This window comes from Crassostrea angulata, chromosome 2 (genome assembly GCF_025612915.1).
Source record: "Crassostrea angulata isolate pt1a10 chromosome 2, ASM2561291v2, whole genome shotgun sequence".
Lineage (NCBI taxonomy): Eukaryota > Metazoa > Mollusca > Bivalvia > Ostreida > Ostreidae > Magallana > Magallana angulata.
This window is the reverse complement of record NC_069112.1, coordinates 44014024-44035475: the sequence shown is the minus strand read 5'-3', so window position 1 is coordinate 44035475 and position 21452 is coordinate 44014024. Positions and strand designations below refer to the sequence as shown.

General features: G+C 32.4%; 2 protein-coding genes across 5 annotated transcripts; one reads left to right on the top strand and one right to left on the bottom strand.

Annotated features, from left to right (window-relative positions):
• Positions 1 to 4270: 4270 nt before the first annotated feature.
• LOC128172391 (angiopoietin-related protein 1-like) lies at positions 4271 to 19707 on the top strand. The gene is made up of 13 exons (XM_052838188.1): positions 4271 to 4361; positions 5659 to 5712; positions 6606 to 6662; positions 7120 to 7194; positions 8515 to 8628; positions 8938 to 9000; positions 9148 to 9307; positions 9954 to 9995; positions 10236 to 10496; positions 10776 to 10912; positions 11201 to 11297; positions 11513 to 11683; positions 19143 to 19707. Exons 1-13 carry the CDS (start codon positions 4353 to 4355, stop codon positions 19406 to 19408), a joined length of 1506 nt encoding a protein of 501 aa, XP_052694148.1. The 5' UTR covers positions 4271 to 4352; the 3' UTR covers positions 19409 to 19707.
• Positions 14179 to 18812, bottom strand: LOC128172399 (uncharacterized). Of its 4 annotated transcripts, none has more exons than XM_052838197.1 (3): positions 17322 to 18812; positions 15627 to 15666; positions 14179 to 14476 (listed from the first exon to the last, which is right to left on the bottom strand). In XM_052838197.1, exon 1 carries the CDS (start codon positions 18524 to 18526, stop codon positions 17324 to 17326), a length of 1203 nt encoding a protein of 400 aa, XP_052694157.1. In that variant the 5' UTR covers positions 18527 to 18812; the 3' UTR covers positions 14179 to 14476; positions 15627 to 15666; positions 17322 to 17323. The 4 variants fall into 4 exon arrangements, with proteins under 4 accessions (XP_052694157.1, XP_052694158.1, XP_052694154.1 ...); XM_052838198.1 differs by having other exon boundaries at positions 14179 to 14473; XM_052838194.1 differs by lacking the exon at positions 17322 to 18812 and having other exon boundaries at positions 15627 to 16969.
• Positions 19708 to 21452: the final 1745 nt, after the last annotated feature.

The window sequence follows — 21452 nt, the reverse complement described above, 5'->3', positions numbered from 1 at the left end:
GAGTTTCGGATTATCCTCTTCACTTGAAAACGTGGGCGAACTGTCAATGTCATTCGTACCTGGAATCCACCATTACCGAAATTACTACAAGATCATGGTTCCTTTTACGTATGAGTACAATTATTTATCGATAGTAATGAAAGGAAATACCATTAACTCAATCCGTATTAACGAAAAAACAGTTAACGCATACACTATTATATATGAAAAAATCGTATCTAATATTTATTCCATGTATGATTTTCATATTAGAATAATTCGTGTGTACGGAGGAGAAATGTTGGTGAGAACAGTGGAAGGTGAAACTTTTGGACTTATGTGTGCTGGGACGAACTTGTTCCAAGCGTATGCCTTTTCCGGAAATTCTGTATCATAAAATTGGTTTCATCTATGATTTCTCACCAGAAGTTATCGTTATTTTACTAAAATAAATTTAAACCAAACTGCTTTCTTGACTTCAAACTCTTTGTTATGTATCATTCTCTCTTTGCTTGATGATGTGTGATGTGCCCTTAGACGAGGCACTTTATGTACATTGTCTAAGTCCACCCGGCTGACATTGGGTATCAACATACCATAAGAGTTATAATGCGATTAACTGATGTTCTGCATATGGGAAGTCAATGAATAACATCCGCTAACATTACGAAAACCGATCATAATCACCGGTTGTATGTGCCTTCACATTTTTCATAACGTAAACACACTCAAAAGACTTAGTAATATTCTGTGATTTTGTGAGTTTTCCAATATTTCATTTTGTATACGTGTGCGTTTACATACCTAATTCATTACATACAATTTATGAAAGAGAGAGGGAAAGAGAGAGAAAGAGAGAGAGAGAGGGAGAGAGACATTTTCCTGAAAATAGTATTTACTGTATGTATTGCATGTTAGATTGGCACAACTATTTTGTAATCCGGTTATAATCTACACTTATAAATAAAGGCATTTTGCAAATAAACTACAAAACGCCTGCACCAGAGTACCTGCTGACACCTTTGGTAATTCAACACATTGAAGATGATGTCCGTATGGTATAATTGAATTTTAACTGTTAATTTATAATTGTGAAATTAATAAAAAAAAAAACCTACTTTCATTTTCGATAAACAAGCCCAAAATAGCAAAAATAAAAGTAAGGTGACGGACACGCTTTGGGGGATCCAAGTCAGGCGTAGTTTCGATCAAAATATATACTTGTAATGAAATAATATTGTATAAATACGTAAAGAGTGAATATATGTACAGTGAGCCTGTTTAGTTAACATAGAAGTTAAGATTTGACAAATTTGACAGTTAAGATTTGACAAATGTTGAATAAATAAAATGAGTCGAATTGTGTCTTCAGTGGATGATTTTAGTTTTGATACTCATTCGCTTGAAAAGCACATCTGGAGAGAGAATGGGATTATAGAACTTTCCAGAACGGGGTAACCAAGAACGCGGATTGATTAATTAACGAAAAGTGTAGGACGTGTTTATCATGCATCGCTGGTAGATACCTTGGATTGGACTTAAAGCCAAATAATACAAAAAGTGAATTAATTACATGTAAATGGAACAATTAATGCTATTTTAGTATTGATGGAAAAAACTTTTCAGAACGGAATGCCAAGAAACGGGTTAACTAATTGACATCATGGCGGAAAGTGTAGGGCGAGTTATCCATCGGGCAGATACTTTGAGTCCGACAAATTTGGGTTAAATTATGAAATAAATATGCATAACCTAGCGTGTTTTAATTTCATACATTTTCATGCCACGACAGATTGGTAGTAAAACTTAGACATTAGTTTGTATACAGTATTTAATGAACAGATTCTACGTCTATATGGATAAATGATGTAATACATGCATTAAACAGGGAAGTTTAATGGGGGTGCCCCCCTCTTTATATTGTTTTTCAAATCAGTCTTTTATTTAAAATACTTTTTTGGAACAGTTATAGAAATTTTACTGAAATACACTAAATACCAATTTACTGGTTTCAAATGCACACAGTGAACAAGTTTATGTTTTTGAGTCAGCTGCAACAAACAGAATTAAAGCCACGTATATGTATATATTATCCATTTTAATTTAGATTTTTCATCTCTGTCCGCTCCTTTAAATATCTAACAATGCAGTTTTTTTATTTCAATTTTTAAGAATAAGTTAAGGAAAAAATCCGGGATTCGAACCCGGGCCCCTTATTCTCTATTCAGGTGCCTTACCAAACCAGGTATTTGGCGCCGGTATTCGAACCAGTCTGAGCCACACATTTCTTCTCCCTTAAATGATCATGTATATATTTATATATAGCCACAGACAACGAGACATTCCATCCAGCATATGATATTTCTTGATTCCATGAAAAAGTGAGCTTAATTAAACACTCATTTTAGTGAATATCTTATATATACTTATAGCTATATGGGGTTTCTACTCTCCTGTCAACCACGCTAAAGCAATAAGACCTTCATGTATAGCTACCAGTGTGATGCATGCTTTTAAGTAAAATAAGATTAATATACAGCTTGATAGCTCCATGGTGATAATAGAATTTCATGGGAATATGTTCAAATTTTACCTATGTTTGTTTACATGTATATAAAAAAAATATTCCAAATATATATTTTTTGTTCATTTTGAAAATAATTTTCAAAGTAGATGTTATTTTTACAGTCAAAGATACATTTACATATTCTACGTATACATGTTAACTCAAGGATGAGGTGATTTTCAACATGTACTAGATGTATCTAACATTCTTCAAATATAACTTTTGGACAGAAGAAGCAACAGGGCAAACATTTTGTTTTCTATGATAACTTTGTCTGTCTACATGTCAACTTAATTTCAATTTTTTTTTTAACGTAACAGAAACAAAAACTTGTGCTAGGGTCATAGACCCTATCCTAGTAACTGTGATGATTGCTCTTTTGCAGGGCAAAATGACTTTGTTTGGTGAAACATGACGTACATGTATCATTAAACCGGGCCCCCTGAATCTCTAGTCAGGTGCTCTACCAACTGAGCTATCTGGCGCTGGTATTCGAACAGGTCTGACCATCACATTCCTCCCCCTTAAATGATCTTTGCCCTTGAAGATCACCCCAGGCTCTTTTCCTGGCAGGAGTTAACCAGTCAGTTCCAGAGATTAGTCACGGCACCAAATGTAACGGAATGGGAGAAATAATGACGGACCAAACTAGGATTCGAACCCAGGCCCCCTGAATCTCTAGTCAGGTGCTCTACCAACTAAGCTATCTGGGGCCGGTTTTCGAACCGGTTTGACAGTCACATTTGATAGCATAATGTTTGAAGTCATGAGTTTGCATCCGCCTAGGGATTTTCCTAGTTACTTTTTTTAAATTTGTTTAAAACTTATGATTGGTAAAATAGTGCAAAGTTTATAAAGGGATAAAAGGACACATATATTTTTTAGATCAGCTTTATTTAATAATATTTGTAACTAAATGGTTTACTTACGCATATTGAAAGATTGACATGGCAGTTTGAATGGTAGAAATCAAGTTAAAAGACATAGAGAACGGTAAGAATTTATTTTTATGTAAACAAGTTCGAGTCATAAAGTATTGAATTACAATATCATTCCTGTAGTCATATCTACTTGTTACCACTATAGATTACATTACCAGTATTTGTTGGGGGGTTCTTGTTCATTTTTCAGTTTATATGATTTATTTTAGGAAAAAAAAATCATTTTTGATAGGATTATTAATTAAGATATTTATCAAAATTAGACTTCATTCTGAAAAAAAGTAAAATTTGTTAGAATAGATCATATTACTTAGATAAGAACCAAAACAAAATTTTAATAAGGAAGTATGCTAGCGAAATATAGTGTAGTCTGTTTTTTTCTCTGTTTTGTGGCGGCTTTTGTATTTTCTGTTTTGTTTTGGTTTTAAGGATAGCAAGTCTATGAACAAAAGTTATATTAGTATTATTACATATACATACTTAATAACAAATAACAAAACATTCTCTTAATAATAATGCATGACTTATGAAAAATCATTGAAGTTTACCATCATGATGGTATAAATAATCTCTATAATAGGTACATGTAACGAATTACGTCTGAACCTTAAAAAATCTAGGGCAGTTTTGCTGTGTGAAAATTAATGTTGAACAATATAGTTTTCTGCAGTGTCATCTTTTTTGTGAATATTCCTTTGAATTTTAAAAGAGGTTAGGGCCGAGAAGAAAAATAACCCATTTAAAATAAACCATTCAATACCAGGCAGTTTAGTGAAGTTTCATTGCAAGACCTTTAAACACGGAGGGAAAACGTTGCATTATAGGCGACTGTTAGAATTTTGCTGGCTTTAAAATAGAAAAAAAACATGTCTGAGGTACGTTAACAATTTCTTTGTCTTCGGAACCTTAAACATTTTTTTTTCAAGTTTAATCTTTAGATTTTGATAAAATATTTTATTTCAATCCTTTCGGATTTTATCCTGGTGTTTTAATTTATAATACAGGAAAAATATGCACAAGTTCGATACGTATATGTAATAAAAGTGATATCAATATGTTTTTTTTAAAATCCTGTATTCTGATCTAGAAATTAAACGTTTAGAGACGAATCTTATTTAAAGTGACCATACAAAATTTTATGGCTGAAATAATATCAAAGCCTTATTAATGATTACAACTTTTAATTTTCTCCCATTCGTTTAGTGCCGAATTAATGCTGTAAATGTTGAAGGAAATATCTTTTTGAATTAGCATCCACAACTTTTTTAATCGCACGCTTTGCATATCTACCGCCCAGGACGAAATTTGGTTCAACTTTGATTTCACCCCCACCCCCCCCCCACCCCTTATTACTCGTTAAATGCTAATTTGATAAAACAAGCCAATTTTAATCTGCATACATTGAATAATAAAGAACCTTTAGCAACTTTGCGGTCTATATTTAAAAGGTTGGAAGCTGAGATTTCACCATTAAATAAACCAGACATTACTGAAAAGTATCATTAAGTATCTTAGATTGTATAGCAAAATGTGTAAAAGGTTAGCAAAAGGTAAACCTTTAACTCATTTGCCAAATTATATGAAATATCTTACACCATTTTTTACGCAATCGATTAGACCTTAATTTAAACATAATATTTTTTTTAATGAAACAATGAATGCATGACATATGTCAATCCTATTCAAAAAGGTAACGTGAAGAAAAATAATGATGTGTATATGCCTAAACTTTCTATATTCTTTCATTAATTTTCTGTATGCAGAAATGCAATACCTATCTATCTTAAATCAACTTGAAATTGATTTTATCGTATAAATTCATGTACCCGGAAGAGAATTAGAATTGTTATTTATTTCAATTGTTTGCATACTACTTGCATTTAAGTGTCCCCACGGTTTTTTCAAAATGTTGGTGTGCATGTTCTTCGTCTAAGAATAGCGATTTTGTCATTTTGAATCATAATTTTTCATTTTTTTTTCTAAACGTTCACTCTACTTTAAACCTTTCAAAGAAACCTGGTAACCGACAAAAGAGAGAGAAAAACGAAGATAAATCAGACTTTATATTTTAAAGTGGTCCTTCATTTACTTATATGACCTAAATTTCAATATACAACACCAATAAATCCACAAAATAAGATTTTTTTAGTTTAGATATTTTTTTTGGTTTAGATTTTGCGGGATTCGAGTTATGAACAATGTGCTGCTGTTAATAAGATTACACAGGTTAGTACAACTTTATATCATGGAGTATTGAATACATGCAACATATCATTAAACAAATTCAGTAATTTGATATGATTCTGAAAAAAAATCTTAAAACAGCTTGCCAGGTAAGGTTAAAAATAACTGCTTTGCAACTACAATGGCGCGTGTGTTATGAAGGCTAATGTTAGGTAAAATGACTGTTACATGTGTATGTTGATACGAAACCAAACAAAAAAATGTACACAGCTTGAACTACATCATTATTCTGAACGTTTAATGAAAGGTTTAAAGTAAAAAAAAAACCATTCAAAATACATGTATAAATGTAAATGTTAAGATAAGCTTTTTTAGAGAGAGAGGGGGTCACAGAAATGTTGATCCAAAAAGCAAAGCTCTTTTCATGAAATATATAGCAAGTGTTCAATTTCTTACTGTATTTGATGTTATTGTCAATATATATAGTTGATTGTAATTAATAATGGTGTAAGTCAATATCCCTAGTTTTAATTTGGAATTGACACAAAAGTCCTGTACAATTGCGACATGCATTTAAATCAATTGATATATAAAGAATCGCTTTGCAATGCTTTATTTACATTTAGATAATGTTGACAATGTATTTTGTGTTGGTCGCATATCAAATTTTCTATCTCTGTCTTTCAAAAGGTATGTGTCATTATCAAAACATTGTTAAATTAATCATATATTAATTACAACTCTATATTGTAGCATGTTAAGTACCAAAAAAATAAATTTGATTATTCGGCATTTACTGATATTTGAATTGATTTGATTTTATGAAGACAATCAGGTACAAATCATATATGGAAAACTTTACATGAAATATAAAAAAAAATTACATCGATCTGATTTTGTTTGTTAACTTTAACAAAAATATTTCTCCTTTCTAGGAAGCCCATCCGGACTATGTTGAACTAACAAATTCTACGTATGACAAAATACCAGATGTAAGTACAATATAGTTAAGGAGGGTTTGATGGTCGTGAAATTTGTAAGATTGTATTCATCTTCTTTAAAAACAGACCTCGATATAAAACTTAACTCTCAAATGTTACTCTCTAATGTAAAAATTATGGAATTTTTCCACACTAAACAATATTTTATAGGTAAAGTAATTTAATTCGAAACCCTTTGGTATAATTCTGGTAGATAATTTATTCTGAACCATTTAAATTCATGCATTCATAACGCAAGGAGCACCCCTTCGTCATCATTAATTTTTCAAGTATACATCTATGATGAATCTTATTTCAAAAAGCAACAATAATAGTTATAATAATTATATGTAATGTAAAACATGTTATTCAAAAACTTCAGGTTCGATTAAATGTTATTTACTGGGACGTATATTTAACCAATTACATGCACTTATATATTAAAAAAATGCCGTCCTATTTTATCTAGCACCATTTTAATGGACAGAATTCTGCTAAGCTGAATGGATCGCAACACGAATATACGACACCGCTGGATTTTCGGGTAATACAATATTTATAGACATTTAGTTGAATGAAGATTAGTAAAATTGAAATAGCAATTATCACGTCGTCATTAACAAAACAAAAAAGTTGTGTTAATTTTATCCTCAATTATAAAAAAAAAAACTTTTAAGGTATTATTTAGATCATGTACAATAATTTTAAGTGGTTTAAAATTGGAAGCGAGTTAGCATGATGATGTATATATATATTTTTGTTAAAAATATGTAAGTCAGCGGAAAGATTTGTTTACAACATTTGTGTAAAGTTGAATTGCAGCTTAGCTTGTATTTACAATAAAAAGAAAATGAAACTGTACAAAATAATTTTCCTTTCTTCAAATCTTCAAATTTAAAAATAATTTTTCAAAAATAGTGTAAGTGTAGTTCTGCAGAATATTCATTTTCCTTTTTAGGTTATACATTCAGCTTAAGTTTTATTAAGTTTGTAATACATTTCGTGTAATGAATTGCTTCTAGTAAAAAAAAAAGATAATTGACTTTTTTGAAGTTTTTTTTTTTATTAGAAACTTTATTGAGATTGTGATTTGTGAACCTATATTTTATTTTTATTCATGTTCAGTTGGATAATACATCAATAAATAGATGTAAATTATTTTTTTTCATTATTTTGGATAAATAAACGTTTCGAATTAGGATATATTGTAAGAAATTGCATACCACATAATTTTTATCCGCTTTCAAAATATGAAGATTGTAATGGTATTTTGAGATGATTTTTTCACAGTGGAAGTCTTTATTTTTAACTCAATTAACGTTTTTGCACTCTTAACAATGGACCTTGTAGCCTCTGCATTCCTCTTCAAATGGGATAGGCGATTCAATTTAACAAATTAACCGGGACATGGTTTTATTTTTCATCAAACAGCCCAATTTTCACGACACGTAAAACCACAAGTACAAAAGGCATTTAAATCGACGACATGTGTGCTTGAAGGTCAGGAAATAGAGATTTTCAATGGGGTTCATAGTTTACTTCTCCAATACAAACAGTCACATTCTTAACACATGAGACAGCAACACGTCGTTGATTAGAATGATTTTTCATTTTGACAATAGTCGGCGGATTTTTTTAATGTATGTCTTGTGTTTAATAGAATTAACAGCAACTTTACAGCAACAGAAAATACACGAAAAGAGTAACAGTTTTAAATGGTGAAAAATAATAAATACGCACAAAATAAAATCCCGACCTTTGTCTCTTACAAACACTAAAGTTTTGTCGCTTTATAGTATTCGTTTTTTTTTTTTATTTGCATCATTTCAAAATGTCTCAATTTGTGGAGATCCATATTTTACAGGACTATAGTCTAAAGGATTCATTGGAATATGAAAAACCTATACAAGTTGTTCGCCCATTGAGTCAGTTGCAACCACAGAGACAACAGAATAATTATGTACCTGAACTTCCCAGAGTAAGCGAAAATTGTTTTTATTGTCTATACTGACCTGATTATAAATTGACTTGGCTTTTGTAATATGGCATCCCAATTTATTACAAGACTACAATAAACATGACATATAGATGACATGATTTTTAAAGTTATTACTTTTTAACATTGACAGTTTAATGACATGAAATAGTTTGTCAACGTAAAACAGTCATTTTCCTGTGTATATCTAGAACAATATTGAATAACATGTACCTATTTTTGTAGAATAAAAAATTTACTACCTAATCTAATGATATTACATGTACAACCTTAAATCAATTTATTTTACAGAACCACTCACAAGATATCCACGGAAAAAGTTTGCCGCATTCACAGGAACAAAAAAGAATACAAGTATACTGTGCTTCACATCTAACATTTAATTGAAATCCTAATTAATGGTTACTGAGATTCATATCCAAAAAAAACCTTCAATTGTTGGCACGGTTATTATAAATTTATGATAAATTATATATATCCATATAATCTTCAACTTTTCAGGATACAACGCAACGTCATCAATTGGAAACCAAAGTGCCTAACAACCAAAACTTATCTAAAAGAAGCAAACGTCCATGCATTGTCACAGTGCTAGTTCTGACAATAATAATAATAGCAAGTGGTGTAGCAACCTTCTTGGTTTTTCACTTCAAGGAGCAAGGTAAAAATCGAACCGCTATGTAGAGACACTAGCATGTGGTATAAAACTTTATCTTATTTTTAGTAGTAAATACAGGTTTTTTTGCATATGTGATACAGATGACATCACAAACTCATATATGTACATGTATCAGACAGGTTATCAGCCCTTTAGAGCTGATACAGATCCGTATCATACCCCTTGCAGAACTTTGTCTTTTTTGGTTTCGGTTTTTATGCAATAAAACATTTGTTGAAGAAGTCATTTTTAATGCAGATGAAAACTTCAAATGGTAGTAAATGTTTTGGAGCAGTTAATTTGAAAGCTGAGGAAATTCCGGTTCTGTAGCTACATGTAGGGTAAAACAATAACATCTCATATTTCTATTCTATGCATGTAGAAACGACTTTCAAATAAAAAAAATTTCCAGTTGATTTTTTTTCTTCAATTGTGAATGTGCTCCTGTACTAGATTGTGAAATAGTAACATGATAATAATTAATAAGAATTAATTACATTTTAAGCCCAATTTAATTGGCAATAAATCCCAACCAGTTTCGTAACTGTACATGGTTCAGTGATACCTAACTTTTTAAATGTTCCCAATTAGTTTTGAATAAACTTCACGCAATGATAATTCTGGTATGCATTTATTTGATTTAAACTAGACAAAAGCAACACTGATGGCCAACAGCAGGATACAACTGGAGGTACGTACGCTAATTTTATGACGGATTATACAACAATAAAACATGCATATACATGTATTTCTAATTGACCAGATATTTTTGATAAGTATGCACCTGTATCATGATTTAAAGATTCGACGGATATCTTTGTATTGCCTAAAAGTGCTTAAACAAAGCCTACGTTTTATAAAATAGAATTCTTTCATGATAATTTCGATTTGGGAAATGATTTGCAAGACATGACCAGTATTTTTATTTTAGAGACAACATCGACGATTCTACCAATGTCAGTTCGCACTTCAACCACTATGACAACTAAGACTGCATTCGTATCATCTTCGGTTATCGCATCCACACTTGCCCAAACGATGGCACCTACAACAGTTGCCAAAACAGAAGTTGTTACAGCATCAACCGCACCAACAACTGTTGTTCCCACCACATTTATTACAACAACATTAAGCCCAACTACCAAAACCGTTGAACAAACGGCAAATCCATCTTCATCTGCCTCCCCGACAGGTTTGATGAATAGTGTACATTGCACTCTAGCTAAACTGGGGATTATTAATTTCTTTCCCAGTCAATCTTTGAGAAATACCATTTCTATTACATTCTATTGCCTATATGCGTGAAATGAATTCTAATTCCAACTTATTGTTAATTGTTGGTGGTGGGTTATTTTTTATAACGCTAGAGTTGCTATTTTGAAGCAAACAAGTACATTTATCATATGCCAAAACTCGGATGTATACGCCAATAAGAAGAATCAACATAATTAAAGTGACTGTTATTTTACAGGTATGTTCAAGGACTGTAAAGAGCTGAAGTCAAATGGCTACAGCAATAATGGCGTTTACTCTATATACCCATACCTTCCGGTAGAAACGTCAGTCAGAGTGTACTGTGATATGACGACGGATGGCGGTGGATGGACGGTATGGGGGTTTCTTCTCTATCTAATAGCAACTATAACCAACAAAAAATATTAGAATAGTGGTTGAATATAGAAATTTAAAAGTCCCCTTGGTGTATGGCATTGAACCGATTATCAAAACAAAATTATTGTTTGAAACACAACAAAAAAGGCATAAAAAGATGCGTGTTTTTAAATCACAGGGATTGAATTAGAAGCCGGAGTATACATGTATATATTGAAGCATGTTTGTTAGGGAACAATTCCTTGGCTAATCTTTGTTACACTATACAGTGATCTGAACTTCTAGGTTTTTCAGCACAGAAGAGACGGATCTGTAGACTTTTATCTTCTTTGGGACAATTACAAAAAAGGATTTGGAGAGCCAAACGGAGAGTACTGGCTTGGTATGACAATTTTAAATTTTTAAAAATAACTTTAACAATTATATGTAAAACTACTTATTTGTTTTGTCTTTCAAGTGTTTTCCCCCTTTTTTTCTTTTTGTGTTGTTCTTTTTAGGTAGAAGGTAAAATTTTAAAAAAGGTCTTGTTAAATAAATAAAATTGTGATTGTTAACATTAAATATGATTGTCAGTTGTATAAATACCTTTTTATTCAGGAAACGATCATCTTCACCAGCTGACATCTTTGGGAACTTCAGATTTTTACGTACGTCTCGAGAAATTCACTGGGGGATGGGCGTATGCAAAATATAACAACTTCACTGTAGCTGACGAATCAGATGGATACAGAATGAGATTGAAAGTCGGATCTTATCGAGGAAATGCAGGCAAGGACAAACAATCGTTTATTCTTTTTGGAAAAACCTACAAAGAAGCATATTAATTATTCGATAAGGTGTAGTTTCTGCCCCCATTTCTATAGATTGGAAAATCATATCATTTAGATGTTTTGATAAAACAAAAAACTGAATGTTCGAGTTACACAAATTTAAAAGATTTCTTCATTGTGCTTTTTTGACGTTCGCTGAATGGACCATTTCTCGCATATTCTGAAAACCAGGAAAAATTCATCAGTTTTTCTTTATATCTATTACGGGGCGCTCTCTTTCCCGCACAGGACTAATTCTGGGCCAACCTTGAGCTTATTCTCTTGTTGTTGGACCCAGCCTCATGAAACCTCCAACAAGCCAACACGCAATTTATTTTTCAGTCTTTTATATAGACTTTACATAAAATATACTTTTACGTTAGTTTGGTATGCATCAGCACCGAGGGCCTGATTCCAACTGACTATATTTTACAATTCCGAATTATATTTAATAAACAATAGAATAATACAATGAAGGATTAATATAATATGTACAGAAGTAAGCTTAATTATCAAACACCTATTGATTAAGTAAACCATGCCATTTAAGCAGTATCGTAACGCCTCCAATACTATTTTGTAAAAGTCCACTAGGGGTTATATGGAGTGTTATGATATTTAATTTCTATAGATCCTCGAGATCTTTATTCCAGCATGCCCACACCTGGCGGTTGCGCTAGCCAAGGTGTTTCCGGCATGTCTCCACCTCTACATGGGAAGTAGGCCGTATCCCAGTCTGTATAAAAAGAGGAGGCAGAAAGACAGCTTGCAGATGACTACTCTTTATTTTGATATAACAATTTAAAATGACATTTTAACAATATTAACAATATTAATTACCATGAAACTTATCAACATTAATATTAATTACAAATATCTCTGAAAATAAAATATTATTTAAACCCTCTGAATCTACAAATGTATAAAAAGAGGAGGCAGAAAGACAGCTTCCAGATGACTACTGGAGAGCCGTGTTTCCCGCACCCCCATTTTATACGCACAGACAGTGCGCTACAACATTTTCCTCCTAATAAGTAAATGCAATCAAGTGCATACTAATGATCTGACGCACCATGGTCAGTAGTAGCGTTTTTTTAGATTTTGACCCAGCGTCGACAGGCTTATCACTGGACTAAATAACACAGTTCTCCAAGAACATAAATAAACATACGCTATCTATATAACGCTTTATGCTTTAACCAATTTCTAGTATGTCCGTTATGATAGCAGCATGTACATAAAAGGATTAATAATATCAAAGACGAAGTGTCAATAAACATGAACAGAAATCAATAAAAAGATTAGCTGTCCATCTCTGACTCTGCCTCAGGTAGGATTAAGGCTGTGCTGAATTAAAAATGTTTAAAACAGTTGTCAAAATAGAATAAAAGTTTTTTGTACCAATTAACACAAAGTCCGAAAAAGTTAATTTACACAATAATTAAAAATAGTCCGAAATATTGAATTTCACACCGTGACATATCCAAGAGTAGGAGGTATAGAGCGCACCCTTGCACCAAAACAATTTTCACATATATATTAATGTTCATATTATTTTGCATGTTATATCAAAGAATGGTGTTGGAGAAAACATGCCCTCAAAATCATTTTTTTTAAACTGATGGAATATACACATGTACCCGATTTCCGGCTGAATACGTATACCTCATTTTTTTTTTTAAATATCACATTTCTGTTACGGCAGTGATTAGACAACTTATCTTTATAAATCTGATATAAATATGTTATCCATTCTTTACGCAAATTTCTAAAGCTCTATTCAGTTTGAATTCTATGGCGTTAAAACTCTTTATCTTGCACATAGTCCTTTAGAAAAAAAAATAACTATATATAATTATTGTAAAAACAAATCATTAAATAGTTTGACAGTTGGCCAAATGATACACGCCAGATCTCGTCTATGTATAAATTTGAATTTTTTTTTTAGAAATGTACAAAAATCTTTTTCCTAAAATCACCTGTGGGGAATGGAACCCTTATCCAAGCATCCTTAAGGATGTGATGGATGAGGGTCATTTTCCGAATTAGCCGTAAGGCTACGAGGGTTTAAATGGAATATCGTGTGACACTAGTCCACGTGTACCTTGTTTAAAGAAATCAAAATAAAAGCTATTTATATCACTATTGAATACTGTTCACCCAGGGTATATAAGGCCTTACCTGGCCACACTTCGAGTCGTTTTAAAGCAAACTTAATAATTATATTATCAGGTTCATGTTCTTAAATTTGTTGTCTAGTGGTGGGATTTTTAGTATAATTGTTTCTGCACCAATGCATCAAAAGAAATATATGGGAGGGTATTTAAACCCTCGTAGCCTTACGGCTAATTCGGAAAATGACCCTCATCCATCACATCCTTAAGGATGCTTGGATAAGGGTTCCATTTTCCCTCATTGAGCCTCCAGGCTTTACTCTGGTTTAAATGGAATCTTTAAAGCAATAAAGACAGCAAATTTAAAACATCAACATAATAAGAGAAAATAAAATAACAACATTTTGAAAAGAAAAATACATTTATTAATCAAGTTGAATTATACGCAATAATTACTCCAAAGTCCGATATATCCATGTCATAAGGAACACACCACAGTCTATACAGTTCATCGTTCACTAACACGCAAAAATATGTCACTGTGACCATGTTCCTCCTGTGCAATCATTTTTAAGAATAATCCTGAGACTGTATCCGGGTACTCGTAAATCCGTCCATCGATGAAAGTCAAACCACTTCTATAAGAAAATCAATTCTTAGATGAGCTTAAAATAGTATCAGAATAAGTGTTGCTCAATTCTCTTCTATAAAATGTATAAAATGTTTTTGCATTTGCCCAATTTGCAGTTTCTAAAATGTCTTTAAGTTGCACACCTCTAGCAAAAGCTGCTGAGGTAGAAGCACTTCTGTAAGAATGAGCCGAAAAAACTTTCTCATCAATACCAGCTTTTTTCAATATTTCTTTCAGCCATCGAGCAACTGTACAAGTTGAAATTTCATCATAAGTTTTAAATGAAACTAATAATTTGCTCGTTTTTCTTAAATCCTTTGTTTTTTCTAAATAATATCGCAATGTGTGTAACACACAACAACTTTTGTCAGAGAAAGAATTTATTTTTACTTTTTTCATATCATGACCTGGTCTAGAAGTTTTCTGTAAATCAGAAATGGTGAACACCACGTATTCACCATGGTCAGACATATTTTTGATATTCAATGATATTAATGTCTGAACCCTTTGTGCTGTAGTCAAAGCTATCAGTGATGCCAATTTCATAGTCAAACTTTTCAAATCTAAATTCTCCAATGGGTAAAGAGATTTTAAATATGTCAAAACCTTACCAACATCCCAAGTTGAGGTATACTTTGGTTTAGGTCTATTTTTCAAAAATACTCCTTTCATAAATCGTATCAGCAAAGGATTTTGATTAAAATAAAAATTTCCTGTGACTGAAAGTGTCTGAGTTATTGCAGCTTTGTATGCATTAATAGTGTTGTATGAATAATTATTTTCGGCCAATTCTGATAAATAATTAATTAACTGATTACAAGCTGGTTGCATGGGATTGATATCCCTTTGATTACACCAAAAATTCCACTTTGCCCAAATAAAGTTGTACTTTTTATTGGTACTTTGTCTCCATGAATTTGAAATGAGCTCAATAGATTTCTCTGAAAGACCTCTGCTTTTGAGATTTCTCCTGATACCATACAGGCGAATAGAAACATTTTCCTTCTGTTTAGAGGATGTAACTGATTGTTGTGAGCTAACCGAAGTAGATTTGGAATTACTGGCAGACGCACTGGAATTCCTATTAACATGTTTAGTAGCATTGGATACCAGGGTTGTGTTGCCCATTTTGGTACAACTATAATTGCCTTGCTCACCTGATCGTCCTCCAACTTCTGTAAAACTCTCCCAATCAAACTGAAAGGAGGAAAAATATAAGGTTTAAAATCTGACCAACTGATAGAAAATGCATCTGAAGTAAAAGCAAAAGGATCAGGAAACCAGGAAATATAATTTTCTAATTGTCTATTTAGTCTAGATGCAAAGAGATCCATGTCTGGATAAAAAAATATTCTACATAATTCATCAAAGACCTTTTCATTCAATTTCCATTCTGTTGAATCACTGAAGGATCTAGACATATAATCAGCAGTAACATTGTTTTTTCCCGCAATATGAACAGCAGAAATTAGTATATTCTTATTATCACACCAAAGCCAAATATTTTTAGCCTCTTCAAATAATGATAATACTGATCCACCTTGATTATTAATGTATGAGACAGCAGCGCTATTGTCTGATCTAATACAAATATGTATATTTTTCATATTCTGACATAAACTCTGTAATGCAAATTTGATAGCCATAATTTCTAAAATATTTATATGCAAAACTGATTCTGTTTTTGACCATCTGCCACCAGTGATTTTACCATTTAAATTTGCACCCCATCCAGCTTTTGAAGCATCTGTTTCCAAATAAATATCTACTTTTGGGTCCCGTATCCATTTCCCATTCCTAAGTGTTATATTTTCTTTCCACCAAACTATTTCGTTAATAGACATATCACTCAACAACATTTGTGCATCATAATCGTTATTCTCTTTAGCCAAAGCTTGAACTTTATCTCTGTCTAAGTATCTAAAAAATAGAGCTCCTAGATTTATGGCATGAAGGGAGGAAGTAAATAATCCTATTAATCTTGCAACCTCCCTAATAAAACATACTTTTTTGGTTGAAATCAAGTTACAATAAGAAATAATTTTTTCAACTTTTTCATCTGGTAGATATACCTTGAATTTGACAGAGTCTATAATATGACCCAAATAATGTATTTCTTGAGATGGTATTAAAACCGATTTTTCTCTGTTAACAACAAATCCCAAGCTTTCTAACAAATTAACTAAAAATTTTGCATCCCGTTCACATTTAGCAAAATGATTAGCCTGAATTAATGAGTCATCAATATAATAAAATGAAGATATTCCTTGCTGTCGTATAAAAGCAAAAATGGGTTTCATTAATTTAGTAAAAACTCTCGGAGCTGATGCCAAACCAAACATTAGTGCATTGCATTGATAAAGGACTCCTTTCCAAAAAAATTTCAAATACTTTCTGTCATTTTTATAAATGGGTACTGACAAATAAGCATCCTTCAAATCAATACTGACAAAAAATGAGTTTCTTTTTATAGAAGATAAAACCACATCTAAAGTTTCCATCTTAAAATGGTGATAAGTGATAAATTCATTCAATTTCATCAAATTTATCACCGGTCTAAATTTGCCATTTTTCTTTTCCACTATAAAAATATTAGAAATAAATTGATTTGCTTCAAACTTGCTTACCCTGATTGCATTTTTATTCAGGAGGTCTATAACCTCTTGATCTATTATATCCGTTTGTTTTACATTAAATTTAATAGGAACAGGAATTTTGTTTTGAAAAGGAATTTCATCAAACTCAATTTTGTAACCTAAAATTGTATCAAGGATCCATGAATCTGAAGTTATCTTCTCCCATTCTCTTATATTGTTTGCTAAACCCCCAGCAACAAAATTTAAGTTACTCACATCTAATAATTCTGCTGGTATCTGTTGTACCCTGCTCTGCCTTGTCCTCGGTTGTAACCCGAGCCTCTTGACCGGCTTGACCTGCCGCCTCCTCGAGAGTATGGATTGTACTGACTTGTCCTTCCTCGGAAGTTCATTTTCCCTCTGAAGTTTTTTGATTGAATATTGCGAGGAAAACCAGGTGTTAATTGCTTGTTTATTTTTGACGCATCAGAAATTTCTTTCATACGTTTTGTAATGTCAGAGGGGAAAAGAGTTTTCTCCTCAATTGGAGTTGTTGCAGCACACAATTGTTGAAATCTCTTATGTACAAATGGCCTGAGAATAAAGCGGCGTCTTACATTCAACTCGTACATCGCATTGCATGCCAGAGTAATTGCATCCGAAACACATTTTTTGGCTTTTTTCATTTCAAATTTATTTGTCTTGAACATTTCAGCAAGTGAAATCATGGGAACTATAGATAGACCGAGAATTCTTTGCGCATCTTGCAATGTTTTGTCTCTTTGTTGGACATTAGGAAAAAGATTATTCCAAATTTCAGAATTTATTAATGGTGGCACAAGATTTTTACAGTTTTCTGGAATTTTGACTTCATCTAAATATTTTGAAACATCAGCCTTTTGGGTACAACCCATTTTAATAAACTTAGCCATATTTTCCGAAATCGACTCTGAAAATTTTGTTTCATCCTCAAATATCTTTGGCATTGAAATTTCAGAATTATCATCATCAAAGACCACCTCTGGGTCATTATCAATAGAGAACATATCTGTTTCGTTATTTTGAACATGATCAAAATCCGAATCCGGAAAACATTCTATCACCCCTTCTGGGTTCTCGCCGGTAGTCCCGGAAGTGCATGGATTGTTGTTATTATCGACGTGTTCTGTTCTCTTAAGAAATTCATTCAATAAAGAAAATAATTGGGAAGGATTGAAGTCTTGTTGTTTTTTATTTTTTGTTGTTTTTTCTTCGTTTTTTCTTTTATTGTTTACCTTTTTTGCTGGGGCCTTTCCCCTTTTGTTGGAACTTATTCCTTTACCCTTCCCGGTTGTTGAAGTAGAAGCCACGCTTCTTGTGTTTGGTCGGTCGGCATTTTCATTTTGTATGTTCGTATCAACCTCCGAATCCGACGCAAATAACTGAACAATGTCCTTATCGACATTTTCATTTTCAGAGCTGGAGTCAGATAAATTTGGCATTTTACCAGGTATGAAAGGGAGTTTTCACGAACACCCGAATTTTCTCCAACTCTCAGTATAAGAAATGGTACTGCAGCGCAGTAAAGAATTTTGTCATACACTGCGTGAATGACCCACGTACACGTGGCCTTTTACACGAAAGACTCGAAGTGTGGCCAGGTAAGGCCTTATATACCCTGGGTGAACAGTATTCAATAGTGATATAAATAGCTTTTATTTTGATTTCTTTAAACAAGGTACACGTGGACTAGTGTCACACGATATTCCATTTAAACCAGAGTAAAGCCTGGAGGCTCAATGAGGGAAAATACCCTGTGAGTGTTATATAGGTACATGTATACTGACCCTGGACCATCACATTATCGTTTCCTCCTCTTTAAAGTTATTATTAACGAACCCGTTTGTGATTATGAATGAAAATCAACAACAACAATATGTCTTTTTTTTCATTCCGTCCTATACAAACTATGTTTAATGATATGACCCTGGCCTAAGCAAAGACACGCTTCGATTTCATCTGTCGTTATCTGATTCCTAGCGTTTTAACAGAAATGGGTAAATGGGTTTGGGTTTCTTCTTCGTATAACTTTCCTTTTTTTTAACTTTTATCTCACAGGAGATTCCATTGAAAGCCATGGGACTACCAATACAAATGGCTACAAGTTCAGCACATCCGATATAGATAACGATTTTGCTCCCGCAAGCTGCGCCTTCGCACGTCAAGGGGCATGGTGGCATAACGTCTGTACGTGGGCAAACCTGAATGGTATCTATGGAAACGGAAGTTGTATAGTCAGTGGGAATTGTAACTTTTGGTATTCGCTGACCAACAGCTATAGTGGAGTCAGGACGTCCTTTATGATGGTTCGACGTGTTTTATAATGCCGATGATGTTTCTCTAATGGATTTATATATGTTCATAAACAGGAAATAGGAAATATAGGAATTTTCCTGTTTTATTACATAAAGAAGTGTTAGATGTACCGGAATGAATATAATATCGCTTTCTAAAACATCCAATTCATTTGATATTTGACTTTTGTACTTATGAGTAGTTGGACTTTCAGAATAACATAACATATGTAATTAATGCTTATCTCAACACGATTATGTATAATAACGAATTGTTCGTGTGATAGACAGTATAGACACAACTATGACGTGAAGTTTTTGCTTATGTATAAAAGGTAATGTGGAAAAGCACAAATTAATATCACGTTTTACTTTTGTGTAAAATACTTTCAAAACACAGTTTAGTTGTATTACAACGTTTAATGATATATAATTTTACAACATCCAGTGTCTTTGCCTGTGATAACACTTCGAATCGATTTTGTACTCTATAACCCATAATACAAATGACGCCAAATCGAGGCTCCAGCGGGGTTTGCTTATTAATATTTAAATATGTAATCGTACGATGGCTTAAAATTATATAAATATAAGTAATAAGGAATGATTCTTTGAATATTATGAAATGATAATTTCGGTCGGGTGTGATCAAATCTATCATAAAGCCCTTTGGGCTTTATTGGATTTGATCACACCCCGACCGAAATTATCACCTCATAATACTCAAAGAATGATTCCTTATTCTTTATTTGTAAACTGTGTGTCGGAGAACATTATCATATTTATTAAATTTATCGAATGCATAATTGTATAATTTTAAGAGGTTCTTTGTTAGAATAGATAATTTATTTTAGCAAATCGTTTTTTTGAATTATGATAATTTCTTCCATCAGAACATATTAGTGTTTGCCAAAGGAAGTTTACATCAGATAGGAAAAAATATAGGTAATCACAGATTGCAAAGCTCACAGAGACGAATTATCTCCTTAATGTGGCATCGCCTTTATTAGAGCCACTTATTATATTATATGAACGTTTTGGTATTGGATATTCATGCATACTGTAGTGTGAATTGACACAATATCGTTTATCATATGTTTTAAAAAAATCATAATGTTTGATAATCATGTTAATTTTTATACGGTATTGTGAGATACATTGTTTATCATTACACTAATATAAAATACGATCTTGCATCTTATGATACTATACAATATTGTGTCATATGATACATTATATTATTATTATTCAATTTTAACAGATAACACATTTTGTGTTATCTCAAGTCAATAATAAAAAAAGGTACTTAATTTACAGAAAACAACAGCTGCCCTGTTCTGTCCTTTCAAAAGTACACCAGCAGACTTTACACTGACCAAAGTGATTTCTGGCATAGACCTAGGCTTGTTTTTCATCAAGAGGATGGATTGTTGTATTCAATTTCTGCAGTTGAAAAACAAATACTCTCTAGCTTCATGACGGGCATTTCTAAATCTTTCTCTTGAATACAAAATTCATTTCAACAGAGCTACAAGCATAACAGTTATGGATGTAGGTGGAATAAGTAAGAGCCATATAATGAAGCTACCAGCCACAAGTCAAAATTGTCCTTAAAATAAAATTCTAATTTTGTAAGAGATGAAGAGAAGAGATATATCGTAAGACCAATTCCTGATGATTTAGTTGATCAGGCGAGTTGTTTTATCCCTGTTCAATCCAAATTAAATCAAATTCTATTTAAATTATCCATATTTGTAAATGCATATAGCCAATATTGATTGAAGAAAATCTTTTCGGTAGCAATTGAAAGTTAAACAAATGTTCTTTGCTAGAATGACGATTAATGATATTTTCTATCATATATAAAGAGTGATTTCTGTACATTTGTCCATAAGGCTGAATTTGACAAACATACATACATACCCACAGACACACAGCATCATCATTGCGATATCCTCTTCGTAAAGAGCTACGGGACGGGAATACTGCACATTTTCGGAATATCAGACACCCGACTGCGGACTGCTGACTGCGGACCGCAAACAAAAGACTGTTCTTGTGGAACGTATCAAAA

Coding starts and splice junctions, on each gene's coding strand:
- LOC128172399 (XM_052838194.1), bottom strand. CDS start 16,811: ATGTTTGGTTTGGCATCAGCTCCGAGAGTTTTTACTAAATTAATGAAA. Junction 14,477..15,626: donor AGAAGTTGGAGGACGATCAG/GTGAGCAAGGCA, acceptor ATTTTCTTATAG/AAGTGGTTTGACTTTCATCG.
- LOC128172391 (XM_052838188.1), top strand. Junction 6,663..7,119: donor CGTATGACAAAATACCAGAT/GTAAGTACAATA, acceptor TATTTTATCTAG/CACCATTTTAATGGACAGAA. Junction 9,001..9,147: donor AGGAACAAAAAAGAATACAA/GTATACTGTGCT, acceptor TCAACTTTTCAG/GATACAACGCAACGTCATCA.